This window comes from Larus michahellis, chromosome 1, assembly GCF_964199755.1.
Source record: "Larus michahellis chromosome 1, bLarMic1.1, whole genome shotgun sequence".
NCBI classification, from domain to species: Eukaryota; Metazoa; Chordata; class Aves; order Charadriiformes; family Laridae; genus Larus; species Larus michahellis.
This window is the reverse complement of record NC_133896.1, coordinates 136456553-136478495: the sequence shown is the minus strand read 5'-3', so window position 1 is coordinate 136478495 and position 21943 is coordinate 136456553. Positions and strand designations below refer to the sequence as shown.

At 43.8% G+C, this 21943-nt stretch overlaps 1 protein-coding gene across 8 annotated transcripts in view; it reads left to right on the top strand.

The window, feature by feature from the left end:
• The first annotated feature begins 8777 nt into the window (after positions 1 to 8777).
• Positions 8778 to 21943, top strand: part of CNKSR2 (connector enhancer of kinase suppressor of Ras 2) — a 216295-nt gene continuing 203129 nt past the window's right edge. For 7 of the 8 annotated variants that reach the window (XM_074605046.1, XM_074605038.1, XM_074605100.1 and 4 more), the window contains exon 1: positions 8781 to 9415. In XM_074605046.1, coding sequence (XP_074461147.1) covers positions 9352 to 9415 — 64 coding nt within the window. In that variant the 5' untranslated portion in view covers positions 8781 to 9351. Of the gene's footprint in view, positions 9416 to 21943 lie in introns of all 8 variants that reach the window. The other variant, XM_074605056.1, reaches the window with a different exon arrangement.

Here is a 21943-nt window from a genome sequence, read left to right as displayed (position 1 = left end):
TTATCCTTAACAGCTGTAGCTAGGTTGAGCTCTAGATGTGCTTTGGCTCTCCTAATTTTCTCCCTGCATAGCTTCGCTATATCCTTATAGTCTTCATGAGAGACCTGCCCCCTCTTCCAGAGGCCACAGACTCTCCTTTTGTTCTTGAGGTCCAGCCAAAGGTCCCTATTTAGCCAGGCCGGTCTCCTTCCCCGCCTACTTGTTTTTCGGCACACGGGGACAGCCTCCTCCTGTGCCTTTAAGACTTCTCTCTTGAAGTATGTCCAGCCTTCCTGGGCTCCTATATCCTTCAGGGCAGCCTCCCAAGGGATTTTGTCCAGCAGTCTTCTGAACAGGTCAAAGTTTGCCCTCCGGAAGTCTAAGGTGGCAGTTTTACTGACCCCTCTCCTTGTTTCCCCAAGAATCAGAAATTCGATCGTCTCATGATCACTGTGCCCTAGATGGCCACCAGCCTTTACTTCCCCCACAAGTTCTTCCCTGTTCACAAGAAGCAGGTCCAGGAGGGCACCTTCCCTCGTCGGCTCACTTACCAGCTGTGTGAGGAAGTTATCTTCCACACATTCCAGGAACCTCCTGGATTGTTCCCTCTCTGCTGTGTTGTATTCCCAGCAGATACCCAGGAGGTTAAAGTCCCCCACAAGAACAACAGCAAGTGACTGCGAGATTTCCCCCAGCTGCTTATAGAAAGCTTCATCCGCCTCACTGCTTTGCTTGGGAGGTCTATAGCAGATTCCCACAGCGATATCAGCTTTATTGGCCCTTAACCTAATCCAAACACCCTCCACCCCATCATCAGTATACTTGATTTCTGAGCTCTCATAGCATTCTCTAACACCCAGGGCCACTCCTCCACCTCTTCTTTCCTGCCTGTCCCTCCTGAAGAGCTTGTAGCCATCAGTTGTGGCACTCCAGTCATGTGAGGCATCCCACCACGTTTCTGTGATAGCCACTATGTCATAGTTTTCCCGGTGCATCATGGCTTCGAGCTCCCCCTGTTTGTTGCGCATACTGCGTGCATTGGTATAGATGCACTTCAGATGTGCTAACGATTCCAACACCTTTTTGTGAGTGTGGGCCCCATTTCCTACCAGATCCCTCTCGGGTGCTTCCATGATTTCTAAACGTCTGTTCCTTCTCTCAAATGAAATGGCAGAGCGAGAGTCCTCGCTAGTCAACCATCCTTCAAGCCCTGGCACGCCTGGCTTGGGTTTATTCCTGATGGGCCCAGTTATCTCCCCTTCCCCCTTCATATCTAGTTTAAAGCCCTGTCAATGAGCCTTGCTAACTCCTGCCCCAAAATTCTTTTCCCCTTCTGGGACAGGTGCGTCCCACCTGCCACCAGCAGGTCAGGTGACTCATATAGCAGCCTGTGATCAAAAAACCCAAAGCCCTGCCGATACCACCAGTCCCAGAGCCACCAGTTGACCTGTTGCCTCTCCCTGTTAATTTCCTCATTCAGGATTGCCACTGAAGGGATAGAGGAGAACACAACTTGTGTTCCTGATCCCTTAAGCTGCCGCCCCAAGGCTCTAAAATCTCTTTTAATCGATTTTGGGCTCCTTCTACCCACTTCATCACTACCCACCTGAAATACTAAGAGGGGGTAATAGTCAGAAGAGTTTACTAGGGCTGGAAGTTTGTCCAACACATCCCTGACCCGTGCCCCAGGGAGGCAGCAGACTTCCCTGTGAAGTGGGTCAGGATGGCACATTGGCCCCCCCGCCCCCCTCAGTAGAGAGTCACCCACAACAGTGACCCGTCTGCTTTTCCTTTTCGAGCCAGTGGTGATGCTGGGTCCATGGCGACTTCGTTTTTCTAACATTTCTGGCCTGGATGTATCATCCTCCTCTCCAACAGCCAGTTCCTCCTGCTGGGCTTCATACCTGTTCTGCAAGGGCAACTGGGAAGGTGGGAGGGGCCGGGAGGCTTTACACCTTTTGTAATGCCACCTTTTCATTTCCTTATTTTCCTTCATTATTACAATTCTTTGACACTAGAAAAGTTTTTTCCCTTCCAAAAATATTCCTCGTACATCCCTTTAATAAAAAAATATTCCTTTGCCTTACCCTTGTTTCTAACACTTTGACCCAGTCCACCTGTAAACAGCAATACTAAAGGAACATCAATGACATGGTTGTATAGGGAAGTCCGAACTATGGTACTGCTGTCGTATCTGAACACTTTACATATTTCAGTAAGTCTAACATGTACCCTGGTTAATACTGATCGGCAGGCATCCTTTTGATTTGACCATCAGTCTCTCTAAACTCCCTTTGATTTCCACGGGACACCGTATGGACGGTCCTTTAGGTCTACGTGCAGTCCCAGTACAGCTCCAGGGAGAATGTGGGGACCAGAAGGGACAGCTCATAGGAGCAGGACCTTAGGTCACAAATTTCTCAAGCTGTAGCCATGAAGCTTCACGTGTATGTATGAATTCTCAAATAACTCCTAGTCACAGTAATATCAGGGTGCATCAGGGCATATTTAATTGCAACATGGATAGGCTGCTATATACAAAGATATTTAAAAATATGTGTCTTTTTTCCTTTTCCCGTGAAATATGTTTGAAAGTAGTAAATGCTTCTTAAGGCTGGGAAATTCAGGACTATTTCCATAACAATAGCTTTTAGAGAAAGTTGTCAGGTCTGAGAAATAAAATAAACCTGTCAGTTTTCCTTGGTCATTAGGAGCCAAATTGCTCCTGCCCACTTCATCCACAAAAGCTGGCTGATACAAAGTCTTGCGGCACTGGAAGATTTATAGTCTCTTTAATTTATTCGGAATAAATACTATCCACGTGGGATAGAGCCCGTACAGCACGAACAAAGAACACGCTACATTTAAGAGGCTATGTCTGACTTGGAAGACATATGGCAATGCTTCCTGAAGTCAGAAATAAAATGTAATACTTGTAATATGGCATGTAATACTTTCTGTACTCCACCAAATTACCAGGGAGACAGATTGTGCTTTTCTGAGTATACTGACAAATGTCCCTTCTCATTATGGTTTTGCCCTTTTTATATTACCATATCATTATTCTTTTCTTTTGTACTCCAGTGTGCAATTTAGATCGCTACATTCTTGGGCAATTCTAGAATGTTGTTTTATTTTCAGGATTGCTTAGAAAATGATCAGATATTTATTATTCTTTCGCTAATATGAATTCATCAGTAAAAATATATACCTTGAGGGGAGCCACCCATTGCATTTAGCCAAGCTACCCAACCATTCCAAAGGTAATAAAGCAGCATTTATAACCAGGAATAAACTGTGACATTTCTTTCTAATGAGATTTCCAAGCTGACTCTTGTTGGCAGCCATTTTACATTTGTGATGCTAATAATGAGTGGGAACCTGATGTTAATAATTAGTAGCTGTTTTCTTTTATAATCTTTTCCTAATAATTTTAGCACAGAAGCGCACTTCCCTCGGGTTTCCCATTGTTTCAAGTGGGGCATTTGTGTCGTGGGAGCATAAATGCAGCCTTAGCCTAGCACGGTAGCTGAACAAACAAACAGCCTCTTCGAGCTCGTGCCTAAAAAAAGAAAATGAGAAGGCCCACATCATACCACCTATGTGTATTTATTTTCATGAAGGAACAGAAAACTGTTCTTTAGAGGTGGCAGCTGCCCCCCACACCTCCAACCGGGTGGCTAATGCTCCCCAAAAGTCCTCTGCATCTGCAGGGACACATCCACCGCCCCTCTGCCGCTGGATCACACCTTCCCCATGGCAGCATCACTCTTTCTTTCCCCATGGCAGCATTGCATCGTCGTGGAGCTGCACCGAGAGCCTCAACTGGGAGCAACCATGGGATGCAGAAAGGCAAGAGCCCGTCACATTACCAAGGATTTCTGTTCCTTTTCAGCAATGAAATGAACCAGCCACTTGACTCCATACGGGAGGAAATGAGAAATGGATACACTTTGGCTCAAAGAAGAGATTCGATCAGAGGAAAGATAATTCCCCTCATTGCGGGGAAGGCTGGGAGAAATTCTTTGGCAGGCGTCAATGCAGGAGGACACGTCAGATGGTCGGGGTGGTCCCTCCTGATCTTGAAAATCTATTAAGCCTCTGCACATCCCTGCAAACCTGGGGAAGAAGGAGGTCTCAGCATGCAATTACTTGAGTCCACTGTTCAAGAGAGGCAGTGGGACTCAAATTGTGTACGGAGCAGTTTCTTTTTTTTATTTTAAATGAAGAAACCTAATTAAAATGATAGGAATTTCCTGGGGAAATTCTCAGCCTGTTCATTTTTTAAGAGCCTTTGTATTACAAAAGGTGTTTGAAGTCCTTGAATTTTTACCCCTTAGCCACCTTTAATCTAATTTCTAATATCTTAATAGCCTTAATTGAGTTCTGAATACTTTAAATTATTAAACATCTTTGGGGGATTATGATTTGTATTTCTGACTATACAAAAACAATATCAATTGCACAAACCTCTCCCATATTTATGTCAAATTAAACCATCGGGGATGTTAAGCATATACTTTAAGGGCAAGATATTTGCGTTTGAAACACTATTTTAAAACACTTGTGCTTTCAGGTAGGTCGAAGGAGATGAGTGGTGAGAAATGAGGAAACAGCAAGATCTCAATGGAAGCCCCAAATTAAGTGAGTGTCATGGCCTCTTTGGCCTCTCTTGTCCTACGGGTAGAGGCTGCCCACGGAGGTGGAGTGAGCAACCATGCGGTGGGCCATGCAGCTCAGTGCGGCACAGGTGGGAGAGCCGCCTGCTCCTCTCAGCTGGGATGGACCTCCTTCCCACCCCAGGGCCTTCACACCTCCCTGCTGCTCCAGTGCCAGGGACAACTGGTCAGTACAGTGTGTCCCTCTGAGTTGGCTTGGGTCTCCATCTCCATCTAAGCCCCTTGGCTCCTCCAAACTTTCCTGATTTGCCCTGCCTCTACCCTCTTCAGAGGCTTACTACCTCGCTGCCCCTCTGCTCTGCCATGGACCTTCCTCCTCTTCCTTTACTCACCCACGGCTCCCTGGCACCAAGGCTAGTCATTATTTCCCTTCTCCTCCCTGTCATTCTCACTTCTCCTTCGAAGACACCCGCCCTGGCAGGGACAGCAATCCCTGCAACGATGAGGCATCAGCTCAGACACCACTCTGAAGGCAAAAAGACTCCGGGAACAGAGGACAGATGGCAGCCCTACCAGGCGAGGAATGAACCCAGTGTCTTTATTCAGGCAGAGTAACAACTTGCTTTACACGTTGTCCCAAGCTGTGGAGTAAAATACTCTCTAGTAACGCGGATACAGCATCCAAAGCAGAAATCTGTAGCATGAGCTAATACTGATGGAAGAGTTCAATTCTTATCAAATAAAGCCTCTCTTGCAAAAATCAGGAATTTGTTTCTTATCAAAACACAAATGAGCCCTCTTAACTTGAAGAAAGTGTTAGCTTTTTCACTTTGTTGGTTTGTTTAATCCAACTGGGTTTATTAGATCTCAGCTGTAGTTACTGCTAGCTTACCTCCACTTGTTTTCATCCTCCTTCCTCTAGAAGAATTGTCTTTAATATCCAGCACCAGAAACAATATATTTTGAGAGCTAAATTCCTTTCCCTATCTTCAGGGCAAGATTTCAACTTGTCATTGCTGAGCCTCTTATGTATTTTCTAGACACCCTAGCAGAAAGTCCATGAAGTTTCCGGGGAACCCACAGATATGCTTGTATCCATCACTGGTACCTGCCGTGGAGTCTGGCTTCGTATACACAAAACAAATTCCCACTCAGGGTAACAGTGTTAGAGCTTGGATCTAATTCTGCCATCGTTATTCAGGCTGAGCAGCACTCTACTTCAGGAGTTGTCCTATTGATTAAATAGGCACAAAAAGCATATAATTAGACATACTTGAACCATTTACTGGTATTATTTACAATTGGTATTGCTGTAGCAGCTATGATTGCCAGTTGAACTCTAGGGAGTTTTGTTTTTGACAATGTACCATGGCAGAAAGGCAACATCTTCTCTTGTGAGCAGTCAGGCTGAGGTGCTGATCCAGGAGGTGTGTGTGCCCAAACCTGTTCTCTGAGGCTCTCCATCCACGTCCATGGATGTTCAGAGAATGGATATTTAAGCAGATATATAGTCTATACTGCTGGGTTCAGGCTTGTACTTCAGATGTAAACTCATTTCTGTTCTTTTTACTCTTCTTTCAATACTGAATTTTACTGTGTACTTAGTTTTACATTTACTACCTAATAAATTAAGGCTTATCTAACAAGGGCATGTATATTTTGATATATTTTTTAAACACGAGTAATTTTTAATGCACTGTATGGACCAGAGTAATTGTAAAAGATGAGTTAGGACATAATCCTGCCGTTCAGCACCTGTGCAGAAGCCTGTCCCATATGCTTTACATAAAAGGCCTGACTCATGCAGGTGTGACAGCAAGAGGACGGCCACTAAACTGAAAGATGAAAACAGCCGAAAGACTTTGGTTAAGGCATTTTGGCTGAGACACTTTTGTTTAAGAAGGTCAGCATGAAAAGTCATTCGGCTCTCCTTTTGACTTCTTACCCTAGAAAGAGAGAACAATAATAAAATGAGGCAGCAATAAATGTAGAGCAAATTAAAAAAAAATACTTTTATGTAGCACATGTCCTGACTGTAGAATTCATTGCTGTAATAGGTCATCAAGTTAAATACCATGGCTGGATAATTTTATCATCACTCATAATGAGCCAAATCCTCCCCACCATAGCCAAGCCAACACTCTTCAGTTAGACTGAAGCAAGAACATTTGCCTGAGTAAAATAGTGGGATTTACCCCCGTATTTATGAGATGGCGATGCTCTATGAGAAGAACAATAAAGGTAACTAGGTCCCATGCTCAACACATCATCTGTTTACTGAAGCGGGGAAGTAAGCTCCCCCTTTGACTGTTCCATAATTTGCTAGAACCACTACAAAGGGGCTTTAAAAGTAATAGATCCTGACCAGTGGGGCAGTACTGGGTCACATATGCTTTACTGAAAAACTCGCTCTAGCTATGAATTACCACGGCAAGCTATAGAGATCTCAGTGCATTCTGTAATTATGAACTATAGGACTTCGTACATATTTACTGAGAACTTACTTCCCCTCTCCTCACCCACAAAGAACTTTTCAGCACAATGAGAATTACACAAAGGTGTTATAAATTATATGCCAGGTTTCAGTCTGATCTTGGGTATTTACTTCTAATCCTTTCAAACTAGTAGTTTCTAATTAAAATTATGACACGCTCTTTCAACAACAATAACCCAGTATGTAAGGATCCTGCATACCTTTCAAACCTTTCATAAGGAAAAAAGTCAGCCTTAATTTGCAAGTGAGGTTTATTGTTTCAGTGGCTTTAGGTAACGCAACCTCTTTAGAAGCAGACTGCCTCGTCAGTGTGCTGGCAGGAATCTGACACAGGAGACACATGTCTAGAGCCAAATTCAGGAAAGTTACAGTGTCAAAGCCCCAGTTTTCAGTAAAAAGAAGTTTCTTCACATGGATAAGTACAACCTTTAAAGTGAGACTCAAGTCTAACTAATGCCGCTCAGGAGACTTCGTGGGACTTCAAGGAGAGGTCTTACCAACGCTACGAGTGCCTTACTGTCCCTCATCGCCAGTAATTCAGCCCCACGTACTGAAATGGGAGAGCTTCTGTTGCTGACCCTGGCTTGCAAAGGGATTCCTTCGCCGTTGCCACTTCGGGGCTGAGGGAATCCTCTTTTTTCCTCACGTACAGATATTAAATGTCAGCGTCAGCAGCTGTGTTCAGCAGCCGACACCGTCAGAGGGAACATCTCCATGGCCGTCGCCTCAGCCTTGGCAGGAGAAGCAGGGTGAATGCAAATGCAGGCAAAGCTGCGCTCCAGCCAACCCACGCACAGGAGAACACCCTTTAGTGGTTATTTATCCTCTGCCTGGAGCTCCAGGGGGTTCTGCCACCTCTTCAGAGCAGAGGCTCCTAGGAAGGGTGCCTGAAAAGTACGCACAGCCATCCTAGGAGGAATTGCTCTGCGCTTGGGAGGGACTCCTACAGACACTGTGGCACAAGGTCTGTGGGAATTGCCCCCTCGGGGACGATGCAGCCGTGGGGGGGACACAACCAGGAGAAGATGAATAGCTCCAGCAAACACGGTCTGCTGCGGGGACGGTGGACTTTCACACCTGCAGCCGCCACACCTCGATGGTGCAACTCAGGGGACAGAGCAGGCCGAGGAGCCCCCTGCGGTGCCCTCTCCCTGCTGAGGTTGCCCAGTTCCTCCCCGTGTTCTGCCGGTTGGACCTCACTCTGTTTTGCCCCGCGACTGCACCCGCGGGGTGAGGCAAGCAAGAGAACAAGGGGCAGCTCCTTTCCTTTCCCATCCCTCTGCTCTCCGGGCGGCCAGCAGCACGGCTCCCTCGGGGCGGCACCGTCCATCGCAGCCGTTTTTACAGTCGGGCTTTTCTCACCCAAAAAAAAAAAAAAAAAAAAAAAAAAAAATTACCTTTCCCGCCCACGCAGCGATGCTTCTTGCTTTTTTTTTTTTTTCCCCCCTCCAAGGGAAAAAACCCAACAAACCCAATCCCTAAGGTCCGGCTGGGTGCCGCTGGCTGCGCTCCCCCGCCAAAACCCCCGCCTCGGCGGGAGCAGGTGCCGGGCACTGGCGCTGCCGCCGCCTCGGTGCCGGTCCCCCCCATCCCCCGCCGGCGGCGGCGGCACCTTGCGAGTCATCCCGGCCCCCCTCCTCCCTCCCTCCCTTTCCCCCATCCCGGGCGGCCGTCGGGTGTCGCTTCCCATTTCACTTGGAGATATTTTCGGGTGGCGGGAGCCGCCTCGTCATTTCCGCCAGGAGAAAAAGACACCGGCGCGGCAGCCGCGACCGCGGAGAGCCGCGGGAGCCGGCGGGCAGAGCTGGGCACAGTCGAGCCCAGCCAGAGCCATCCCCATCCCCGCCCCGGCTCGCCGCTCCGGGACCGACCCCTCGGCGTGGCCGGCAGCCGCCGCCGCTGCCCCGCGGATTCGCGGGGGCGGGAAGCGTCGGAGCGTGCTGCCGCCTCCTCCCCCTTCCTCCTCCTCCTCCTCCTCCTCCTCCCCCTCCCCGCCGAGCCGGCAACATGAACTGAAATCCCCAGAGAGGCACAGAGGCGGCGAGCGAGCGAGCGAGCGGAGCGGAGGCAAGCGGGGATTTAGCGGCTCTCTCCCTCCTCCTCCTCCTCCTCCTCCTCCTCCTCCTCCTCCTCCTCCTCCTCCTCCCGCCGCCGCCGCCGCTCGGGCTGCGGGCAGCGCGGTTCCCGCCGCCCCGCAAAGCCGAGCACCGAGCCCCGGATAGCGGCGGCCGCCTGAGCCCCGCGCCCCCGAGCCCCTCCATGGCCCTCATCATGGAGCCCGTCAGTAAGTGGTCGCCGAGCCAAGTCGTCGACTGGATGAAAGGTGAGGAGCGGCGCCGGGGGCTGCGCGGTCACCCTCTCCCATCACCTCCCCCCCCCCCATCTCCGCAGGTGCGTAGAGCTCCGCGGCTTCCCCCACGCCGGGATCTCGCCTTCCCGGCACCCCCGGCTCCCCCCACCTTTGTGCTGGGGGGTGGGAAGGGAGGAGGGAGGTCGTCGGGGCCGCGCCGCAGGGGCGAAGGTGCAACGCGGGAGCCGGGGGCTCCGGGCTGCCCCGGGGCCGCGCTCCCCCCTCCGCCCCCTGGCGCAGAGGGGCGGGGGGGGCGGCCGGCGATCTCCGGCGGCCCATAAAGCCCGGGTCGGGGGGGACGGGGGAAGGGCTGTGGCCGGGGGAGCCCGGGATGCGGCGTCCGCGGTGTGGCGATGGGGCTTCCCCCCTCCCCCCAACAGCGAGGGGATGGAGGAGCATGGCCGGCCGCCCCCGGCAGATGCGGCGCGAAATGACTCGCGAAATAAAAGTTTAACCTAACGTGGGGCTCTGGCCCGTGCCGGGGGGGGGGCACGGCTGCAACCGGGCCCCGCGGAGGGGGGGGTGTCTCGGCCGGCGGCGGGTCGGTCCGCGCCCTCGGGAGCGCCGGGGCTTCTCCCCCTGCCTCCCCCCTTCCTCCGCCCCTGCTGCCGTGAAACCGCCCCGCCGGGCCAAGGGCGCCCATCCCGCTCCTCCGGCCGGGGCTAGGGCACCCACGCGTGGGGGGGGGGGGGGGGGGGGGAGAAGGCAGGGAAAGGGGGGGTCGCCATCCCCCACCCCAGGAGCGGCGTTTAAAGATCCGTGATGTACATGGATGGGGAAGAGTCCGCCGGGCTGGCGTGTGCCTGTGCTGCTGCTCTGCCTCTGCCGCTCCCCCCCCCCCCCGCCCCTTCACCTGTCCTCCCCCAAAATAAAGTCTGATGAGAATAAAATTTGGACTTTCTGGAAATGCTTTTCTCTCACTCTGCGTGCACCGGCATGGCTTTAACACTGTAATTTAAAAAGGTCTTTTTGTCGTGGTGGGGTTTTTTTTTTGTTGCTTTTTGTTATTATCTTTAAGTTAGGCTGCAGCTGTGTTTTGAATAAATCACCATCTAGTATTATATATCTTTTTATAAAGATAGAATGACCGGATGGGTACAACTTTTGAACAACTGTTACATTGTGGGAGTTCTTTATAACATGCTGCGTGCTACTAATGTGACGCTTTCATCATCCTTAAAATTTCAGGCATATAGCATATGTTTTCAGTTATTCAATCCTGGCATTTATAGCTGTCGAGTTATAATTATATTCAGTAACATACATAGTTTTGCTGTTTCTGAAGCATTCTCAATCCATAGAATAATAATAATAATTTAAAAAAAGAAGAATGTGATACTTCATATCCTGAGAAATTAGTAAATATTAATAAAAAACTTGAAGGAGCTACAGATGATCAGTATTAAAAGCAAACCCTTTTTGTTACAGCTATTTAGCTTCCAACATTTTTACTTCTGGAAAAAAGAAAATAGATTGTGTAGGAGTTTTTTCAAATCAATGACTGAGATACCTCCCCCATATTTTGGGAATGCAGAAAAATAATGAGTTTGCAGATAGTGCATTTTTAAAACACTCCAAAAATGTAATACATCTAATACTTTTCATAAAGGACAGGTGAAGTACCTTGCATACTCTGCTTTTGTATTGCATCAATATAAAATCAGTTATTTAAAAACAACAGGCGGACTAAATGATAACATTGAAATTGTGAGGCTGGATAAAGGTTCGTGGTTAGAAACCAGTAACTAACACACAGAACTGTAGATCTGTTTTTAAAAATAATTATATGAACTTTACAAAAAAGCAGTTATTGCAATCGTGTCGACTTTTTGGATTATGAAGCCTGTTTTTTAGCATTTAACGTGTTTATTTTGGTGGGAATGCTCAATCGTTTCTCTGGAGTACTTTCCTTTTTACTGAGTAAACGCGTATATGTTGCTTCAAGCTTTCATTTCTTCATTTTGTATTCGGAGTTGCAAATGAACCTTCATTTAAAGTGAAGTGCAAAGAGATAAAGCACCTGCCTTTGACTAGCACTTTTTGAGGAAAAGCACCTAGATGATAGCCACTGTAGTTTCAGAAGTTGAGCCTGAAAATGAGTGTGACCAGCAGCTGTCAGCAGGTCTGGTCCTGTCTGATGGATCACGCCTTGCCGAGTTCGGAGGAAGGATGGTAGTGGGTAAGGGCAAGTGGTCTTGCCTGCAGGAACTTCATTTTCTTCAGGTATCACTTGCAGTGTTGGAAATACTGTTATTGAAATCTGTTCTTCTACTGCTTCAAACACATTGTCGCCAACAAATTACATTTCTGAAAGTCTCTGTGTTTTAAGAGGTACCCGAGACAGTTCAATGAGTAAAACATGAATGTGTCATTGTCACGAGAACTTTGGGGTGAGTTCATTAGTGGTCTTTGCATTAGTGGCAGTCAAGTCTGGTTTGCATAAATTACATTAAGCGTCAAGATGTGAGAATATTTTGCTGACTTGCTGGGCTTATTTTACAGAATTATAAATGCTGAACTGGGTTTTAACCTCTTCCTTGAAGTAAGTGCCCTGCTATGTAATATGCCTGCTCAGAGCAGCTCTGTAAAGAGCATTCTTCAAATAGATTTCAATGTTCAAAGCAAAATCTTTCCTGAAAAAGGAAAATCCTACTGTTTAACATTGTTTACAGTTATCTGAAAGTAAGGGGAAATGAAACACTTCACATTTTATTGCTCTCAGTGTTTTTGTGATGGTCTTGCTGGTATGACCCGAACGTTTGCAATAAAAGGCCCTGTCTGGAATTCTTTATTTAGGCAAAAGAGCCATTACCTCAGTGGCATTTTTTTCAGCGCAGTGATAAAGCATTGGGCTTAATATTAAAAGTTGTGAGAAATGAAGACAGGGAAAGTATTACCGCTCAAAAGTGTTAAATGAAAGTGCCAACCTCTGGGCTGAATGGCTGGATAGGGAGCAGGCTCAAGACTGTGCATCTTCATGGAATAAATACAGCCTCTCCAGTATCTTCTCATTTTTTAATTCCTTGATATACACGGTTGGTCAATGCATCCTTTAATAGCCTATGTACTCTAACGTTGCTGAGATACAGACTTGCACCTGGAATTGGTTATGCAAAGAAGCAACTACCTAAATTTTGACTATGAAAATGTATATGATAAGTTGTGGACCAAAGTACCAGTTAGAACTTTGCAAATGAAAAGGACAAAACGAGCGGAGCCTGTGTCAGCATATGAGTTTTTGTATGGTTTAAAATGAACCCACGGACGGAAGATTAACTGTCATAGAGCTGGAAAAAGAGCAGATGGATTAGCTCATCTCTCCCACAGGATGGCAGATTGTATGTGGAGGATAAAATGAATATTTAATTTGATTCAAACTGTGTATTATTTTGCTTTTCATATATTTAGTACTAATTTTAAAGGCCCTGCATGGATCAGTGAGCTGAAACTGTGTCAATCACCTCCTCTGCCTCCCCTTTGGAGGACACGTGTGGATTCCACTGCCGCGTTGCAAGACGTTGACACGTTGCATAGGCGAGCGCCGTCGAACGTCATGGCTTTCACTGACTCAGGAAGGGAACATGTCAGATGTGTTTTAGATTTCCAAGGCGCTGAGAAAGCTCAAAGACACGCAATTACTTGCTAAACTTCAGGATGTTTTTAACTGAGTCTTGTTATTTAACTTCTTTTGTCTGAGGTTATTTATAATGGCTGTAGTTTGATAAGGACTTGCTGTTCTTAACAGTATTCTAGTTTTAATTCAGTACCAATTTCTCAATGGCACAGTCTGTTCAAAAAGGCAATCCACCTGGAAAAATCGATATTACTTTATCTAACAAAGCTTAAATATTTATTTTTTGTTTGCTGAATGACAGCTCATAGAGCTTAGACTAAGTTCACGCAGCTTAAACCGTTGTAATGGTAGTCATACTCAAGAAGCTGACATCTGAGGCATGGAGTTGCTCTCAAGGCCTCTAATGCTAAGGAATGCTTTTTACCTCTATAAAGTGTACTCTGCCAGAATTTAGAAGCATGTAAATATTTAGAAGGACTGGGGGAAGAGAAGGAGAACCATGAATGTGCCAGCACAGCAAAACCAGAGTGCAAAAGTTCCCCATTTGGTTGATTGAGTATTGCATGGATTTAAGAAAGGAGTTTCTGCCTGCTCTTCATGTACAGAAGTTCATGTCCATTTCCAGTAGCGTGTGTGTTTGCACGGAGTTGTCGTGGGCTGCCAACAACTGTGCTCCACTTGGTGTAACGGGATTTACGTGTTATTCATCAAGAAAATGCAAGAGTTTGTGGGAATGCTCTGTAACGAAAGAGTCTAATACTTTATAATGACTTTAAAAAAAAATGTTGCCACAGGGATCCTCTTACTCCTGTTCCTGCATGTGCAGAGCCCTAGGACTTCTGTGGCAACACCCAGGTCCTGCTGCAGGTCCTGAACCATTAGGCAGCAAGAGGGAAGCTCATCAGTGAAGGCACAAACTCTTGCAGCGCTATGGATTTATCTAGCAAATGGATTTAGGTCTGAAAACCAGCAAGGATGACTCCTCTATTCAGGGTCACTATCAGACCTACCTCATGTTTTGCCTTGGCTTTCTCTGAAGAAGACTGCGTTGTGGACAGTTTGGGAGAGAGCTTTTTCTGGAGTGTAGGCCGGACTGTAGTGCCACAAAGGCCTGTGAGCATCTACTTTATGGTAGAGAGGAGATGTGCTTGCACAAATGTATGTGCCTGATTTCAGGCTTTCAGCTTTGTCCATCTTTTTGTTTTTTGTTTTTGTGGGTTTTTTTTTCAATGGTTTATTGAGTTAAAGGTGCTTCCTTGTGCTACTTCCATTCATATTGCTTTTGGTAGGGCCTGTAACAAATGTGACCATTAGAAATAATATGGAGAAGGCTGAGTTGTCTCAGGGGAAAAAAAGCTGGATATTTAAGAGTATGAAGAATGCTTGGATTCTGAAACTTTAGTTCCTTGTGAAGCTTGTGTAGATGACTGATGAGCTGCAGAATAGTCATCAGCTTGAACAGTCATTGCTCAGTGCCATATGTGGAATGGATCAGGTGTTTTAGAATTTGTCAGCATTAAAAGTCTTGTTTTTTTCTCCCAAGAAAAGCAAACTAAAACTTTGCAGTACTGGAGGGTACATATAGTACTCCATTAGCTTTGAAGTGATGCTATTAAATGGACTTATGACTTTTACGGTAACGTTTAGGAAGAAAATCTGTGGAAAAGCTGTAGAAAAATATGAAATAGTGCCATAGTTGGAGCTTAATTTCGATGAACTCCCAAATTTTTAAATTTATAGATAGTTACTCCATTTGTAAAAAAGTAATAAGAATTTCAGTAAGACAAGTTGGGGGCCCTTTTGGAGAGGGGAGTTTGCACAAAGGTGGATAGTCAAGAGTCAAACTGCGCTATTCCAAACTTTAGTTTTAAGCTTTAAAGCTGGAGTGAAAGTAGCGCTGGAAGATCTCTCTCTTTAGCTTGTTTATTTTTCCTGTGGATCTCTCACTTTTTGCTTGCCCTTCTGACATTAAGAGTTGCAGCAGTATTAGTGGCCACCGCATCAGTCATGGTGATGTGTTTTAGAGCATCTTGCTTTGTGATTAGGAAACCTCTCCTGCCATTGTTTATCAGCAGAAAATGAAACTGCAATTGGAAAGGGGGATGTGACAAAGCCCAACAGCCTGGGTGTTGCCATAGCAAAGGCAATGTTACATAAGCAGCCACTCTGCAAATAATTCATGCAGCCAAATTTGAAGCATAAGATGGGAGTTCATTTCTAAATTAATGATTTTTTTTTTTTTTCGGGAGGGAGCTTTCCTAGATGAGGTGATCTCACTCGCCACCGAAATTAATGTGCTAGTTGTGAAGCTCTTTCAACACTGCCCGTTTACACCTTTATTTTGTTTGAACATATTGTTCTCTTTCTGAAACATCTGTTAGTTTAAATATGGCCTCACAATATGTTTTCTCAAGTGGTTTTTTGCAACAGTTCATCGAAGCTCTGTATTCTGATCTTATTCAGATTTATTTGCACGCTGCAGTATTAAACCAAGCAATTTACAAATGCCTTTTCTGGTTAATGGGTGTCAAGAATTTTGCAAGGCAGTGATATAAACCAGATCACTTTTCAGATTAGAGTTTTGAAATATGTATACAGATATATTTTTAGAATCTGTGCGAGTAGTTGTCTCTTAGTGCTCCGGCAATAATAAACCAGGCAGTTTTATCTTCTAAAACCCAAATTGGCAAATGGTCTAGCCTTTCTGTTGGATACACAGAGTAGATAACCGTTTAATCTCAGTAAAGTTACTGTAGCATTTGATTGTACTGTATTTCTCAAAGTCAAGTCATAGTATTTGTTACTCATTCCCAGAGGAATAGGGAAAACTGTTTCCTGAGAAAATTCTTCGTGTATAGGCTTGCATTCAAAGGTATGCAACTAGGGGAAAGAGAAAGCCCATTCCTCAGGCTTCCTTGCTATGTAGATGCTGGTGGTTTGTGATTATTTTTTTTTTTCCAATAAATTAACACTTTCTCATTAAATCCTAGGATAACTATATCAATGATCACCTGTAGCATTTATCTTTAGCAGGATAACAGCTCTAGATTTCTAGATCCAAATAAAACAAAACTGTGCTACTATCACACTTACTGCTTAAATAATTTACTTAATGAAACCTTTAAACCTTCAGTTTAGAAGCTGAGTAGTTATCAAGACAAATGCTGTAGGATAAGTGTTCCCAAATACATTACTAAAAAAAAATGCAATTCTGGAAGGGCTGTGTCATGAAACTGCGAAATGCCACATATTCTTCATTTGTCTCTTCAAGCTTTTCAAACACATCCACTTTTTTCTAAAAAAGCGAAGTAATTACCTTAAATAAGGGAGTTTAATTTCTTCTCATGGGACAGCTGGACCTAGCAGGACATTTGCTCTTAAATTTAAAATGGCTGACTGTCCAAGGTCAAGCATCTGCTGCTCCTCATAACGCTCCTTACCTGCAATTGAAGGGTGAAAGGCTGGAAGACACAGGTCCATTGCTCTGGTGCACCCAAGATCTGGAATGCTATGCAAACATCCACTCATACACGCATTTCGCCCTCACCGTACATGGGCTTAGCAGATGGCTGGTAGATGAAATGAATTTTTCCTTGAGCTTTCCAGGGCAGGCATTTCTCTTATGCAAAGGCAGTTTAGTATATCAAGTCATTTTACAGCACTGGAGGCTCAAAAATCTAGCCCTTTTTGTTCTGCTTGTCTGCCAAATAATATTATCTTTGAGAAAATAGCTGTGAGTGTGATCTTGTAGGGTGCTCAGCATTTCCAGTTTATCCTTTAAGTAGAAATTTAGGGCACTTGGTACCTCAGATGAAGTGCCTAGAACAGTAATTTCAAAGTGTTTGGCCTTACATGATTAACATCTGCTACAGTACCATATGGTGGGAATTTCCAAGTAAACAGTTAATTAATATATGAGTGTACCGGAGTAAGCCGTAATTAAACTATATTCAGCTGAAGTGTATTATTTTAATATTGTAGGATGCAAAGTGCTATAATTTTGTATTATACCTTTTCTGTTGTGTGAAGAAGAGGGCAAAAAGTTGATGAGAATTAATAGAACCTTTAAATTAAAGGTTCAAGTAACTTTTTTTAATAAATGGTTTAAGACTGGCATCAGCATCAGATGTCCATCGATTTGAGTGGAACAGAGTCTTTGGGAATGCTGAATTTATGATAGCGACTGCTGTGGAGATGCCCCTGCTGGGATTTTACTGGTGTCCGCTGTGGGTGGTCAGTGGATGTCCAGCTGAGCTGCTCAAGCATATAAGCCATTTTCACATAACGTAAGATATTGCTGATGGAGCTATGCCTGTGCTGCTTGGTCTAGCACCGCCAATGGAACGAAATCTTCTTGTGTGAGCTGACCAAAATGGTCTGGAGGAGTGTTGGAGTGGGAGCTAAGCAGGGATAGTACTGGGACCTCCTCCTTGTCCCTCTTGTATTTGGAAGGATGAACATACACATCGATACTGCTGAGCAGATGGCTAGGTCACCTCTAAAGGGCTCTTGCCTCCCACAGAAGATGATCGTTGGCCATATAGAAGTTTATAATATTACTGTTTTTGTTGAAGTGTAGAATTTATTTTTAGTTTGGCCCCATCCACCAGTTGCCAATAGCTACAGCTATAAATGACCTATTTTAAAATAGATGGCCTGGCCTCCCTTCCTTTTCTCTTTCCCTTCTCTCCTGATAATCTTCATGTCAGTAAGAAGGTGAAGAAAACCTTCCTCTGCATAATGAGGCCAGGTAAATATAGGTGGGACGTGCCGGTGTTGTCTGAGTAATTCACTAGATGGCATTCTTCCCTCTAAGTCAACACTGAAACTCTTCATGGGAATGACAAGAGACCTTAGTGTTTTTAGTGAGACGTGAACCTGAAATCTTGGCCAGGTGCGGTTGCTGAAGGCTCACTGGCATTCTTCATCATAGTGGGAAAGTTAACTCTAGCGCTCCGATTAAATTCCATGTTAATAATTAAAATCTTTGTAACTGGACTCCCCTCATTGATATCCGTGACTGAGATGAGCCTTCCTTACTTTCTTTAATTACTTTGTAGTTTTGTTGGTTGCTTTCACAGAGTTAATCTTTTGATTTGCAAGGTGCAGTGCCATTCTTGTCCTTGTTTTGTTTCAGATTTTCAAAAATTAGTGGTGGAGGGACCTGTTGAATGAAGAAATAACTTATGTTGTGTACCGTCAACTGTCGTGAATCTTTACTTGTCCTGCTTTGTGTACACCTTTTAAATACCAAACAAATTTATTCTTGTTTTATTCTGATTAAGGTGTGACTGAAGTATGAGGTGAAATATCCAAAAAGTACCTTGTTGAGTGCCCAACACTGTTTGACTTCTTGCTGGCTTGTTTATTGTTTCTTTATGGTCATGGACAGAGCCATGTGCCCTTTGTCTCCATGGCTTTTTTTGGTAGACTTTGTTTTATTAGAGCTAATGAGAAAAATACAAATCTGTTAGTGTGTTTTTATTTTTGTAGTCTGCTTCTACTTGTTTCTAAAGCTTTCTGTAAGGGCATGATGATGAAGTGGTCCTTATTGCTTTTCAGAAAGGCGTTTATTGCCCTTTTCAAATATTGCGGTCTTCAAATACTTTCAGATAAAACTAACTATACGTTATTTTAACGTAGAATGTGGAGGCTTATGGTTTCTTAAATTTCTTTTTAAGTTTTTTAGTATAGCCTTGAGTGTTATGCCCCACAAGTCCTCTTGAAAATACCTGTGATCAGTAATTTCACTGTTGGGTAGTGGACTTCAAAATCAGATGTAGTTTTCATTACTTTAGCTGTTATTTCATTGTATGCTTTAAACCATATGGATCTTAGCTGTTTAATGCAGTCTGTGGTCAAAAGCCTATTTCTTGAGCCCCAATAATTGAGTCCAAGAGCACAGTGTAGTGTGAATAATTTGTCCTGCTCTGCGTGTGGATTTAAGAGAGAGAGGTTCGGGCTGGAAGCGTAATCATGGCACATAAGAAATTTCCATATAAGTGTCAATCTGAACATTTGAAGGAAGGAGGAGAGTTTATCATTAGAAATACTAGAAATTTAGGTATACGACAGGACTCCCTGAGAGCAACTAAACTCATGTTTTAAAAGGACTGGATATTTCATGGCTTTCAAAGTATTGTTTTAAATGCCTGCTTTAGCAAATTTCATTACTGGCACAGCACTCGAACGCTTGCCTGAGTTATGATGAGGCTACCCTTAGCAACTATAGAAAGTAAAATGGTGCATATACAGTCATGAAACTTCTGTATTCCTAAGATTAGCGTGTTTCCTTGTGGTTTTGGGTTGGTTTTTTTTGTTTTCCTTTTAAATCAAGGATTCGGTGTTCCTGGCAACTATCTTGGCTTGAATAAGACAGCTGAAGAGTCGTGGCAAAGCTAATGAAGGATTGCTAGCCATCTCCCTGATGGAAATGAAAATATTTGAAAATGGTCTTACCAGCGTACCAACCCAAGGTCTTGGGAAAAAACAAAACACTTGGTGCAAGACAAAATATCACTTTTCTATGAAATTATACTCCATGTACTATGTAGTATTTCCTAGATGAATGAAAGATGAAATTTGTTGTGGAAGGCTAAAGGTAATTTCAGTTACTAAAATTTTACAAAGTTAATTTAGAAGGAGCTCAGTGATTCCTTCTGTGTTCTGTCTTGGTTAATAAACCCTTTTCTGTTAGTTATTTGGACATCATCCAGTTTTTCTCTTTCTTCCTAACCATTGTCCTTCAGCACACTAGAAGCCACACTGACCTATTCAATTATGAACTGGAGGTAGCTAATGCTAATGAGATATGAATGAGTAAACCTGAACAGACTGGACAATTAGTGACTGCCTCTGGTGGTGTTATCGGATCAGGAGATCTGAGATGATGCTTTCCGAAACAGGGTGCGATGATGTGCTGTAGGTGGCTGCCTGGGCATCCGAATGCCAGGGATTGTGGAAAAGGGGCTTGAGTTTGCAGAATACTGAGTCCTGACTGTTTTTCACCTCTGCAGATCTGTGCAAACTCCTGTTTTGGGGGAATGAGTGCTGTCTGTGTAATGGAATAACTGAAAAGATAACTTTGATATGTGATGCGCTCCTTCAAAAACCCGAAAATTAACCAAAAATTTGTCTTCTAGTTGAAAAGAAGGTAGAGCAGACAGAATAAAAATTTTGCTGCCCAGTCCTTTATAAAAAAAAATAAAATTAAAAGACCCTTACTTTAGACAATATTTTTTTTTTCAGTTGGTAATATATTGCAGGCTGTGGTGAAAATGGTGACATTTTAAATCCAAAGGAAAAATGAACGTGCTCATAACTCTTCAATTGCTTATATGTGAAATTAATTCAACTAACAGGCAAAATTAAATAACGTCTAGGAATTGTAATGTTGTCTTGTCATTTCATTAGATTTCCTCACTTTGTATATGTTTGGTAATGTGGTCTGCCTCCTACAAGGTAATTGACTTGTATTTATCCTAAGAATTAAAACTGTAAATCTTAAGCCTGTACCCTCTCGTTTAGTCCTATCAAATAGTGGAAGCAATTTTCTACAGAATACTTTTTTTGATAAATCTTACCAAATCAAAATTCACCTCAAGAAAGAATTAAAATGAGACCTCTGAAGGAAAAGATTGATGTGTGTTGGGATTTAACTTCAATCGATGATAAAATTGTTTCTAAAATTACAAATGTATCTAATTTACTTTTCTTTTGATAGAACCTGTGAAAGCGTTACGGCAGTTCACGAAGTTGTAGCTCAAAGTTTTTGAGTTCAAAGCATTTCAGTAGTGTCAAATGTTATGACTGTACTCCCTAGAAAGAAAATGGCTTCCAGATTACAGTAATTTAAAAATGAGCAAATAGATAGAAATAGCTTTTTAGTGGCAAGATTAGGTATTTAAATCTCAAGAGGTCATTTGTTCTTGTTTACTGCTCAGTAATTTAGGATTTTTGTGTCACTGTGGAACAGCACTAAATGGTAAATTGTAAATGGTTTAATGATAAAAATCAGCCATCAGTGTTGAGGAAAATAAATCCGTGTAGCTTCTCTAGAAGAACGCACCCTTCTTGTGTGTAATCAAGCACCGTAAAAACAATTGACTTGAATGAACTTTTGACGAGTTCTTAAATTTGCTCCATTTAAAGTTATTATGATATGACAGATGGGAAGTTAACTAGCTAGGAGTTCAGAGAGGTCAGATAAGGCCAGCTATAAAGAGTTGTGTGCCTGTTGTTTTCTTTTTTTGCCCTTTTGCTCCCCCCTTTCTCTTAATGACTTTTTGCTGTGGCATATGTGACTTTATTTAAGTTTGCTCTGTGCACTCTAATCCAATTGCTTTGTTTAGTCAAATGAATGTTTTTTGTTTTGTTTTGAATTTTAGCTTTTTGTTTTTAGCATTATACGTGCATTTTTAATTAGGATATGTTGTTAAAGATTAGATTCTCACAATGGGATGTATGCCAGCTCTTGAAATGAAGTCATGCTTGTCAGGAGATAGTAAATAATAAGCTTAGTAAGGTTTAAAAGATGTGTCTTGCAAAACATTAGCCCCTGTAATGAGTGCAAAGTGGCAACAGCACATAAATATCAATTGTTTTTCTCCAGTGGATCCGTTTGAATATGAGTTTTCTTAATTTGAATTAAATTTTCTTTTGCCAGTTTAATGAAACAAGCAAGAAGGGATGTTTGTCTTTTGAGAAACCACAGTTTCCCATCCCAGAACAATGACTTGTTTTGAACTGAAGGGGAACAATCCAACATTCATTCAATATCTTGTAATCTCTGTTCCCAAAACCGTGTTAAAAATACGAAACTGCTGTCCAGCAAATCCCCATTTAGCTGTGAGGGGGAGTCTTGGATTCCCAGCTTTGCTTTTGGGACTGTCTGTATTTTTATCCAGAATCTTTTAATACTCCTGGGA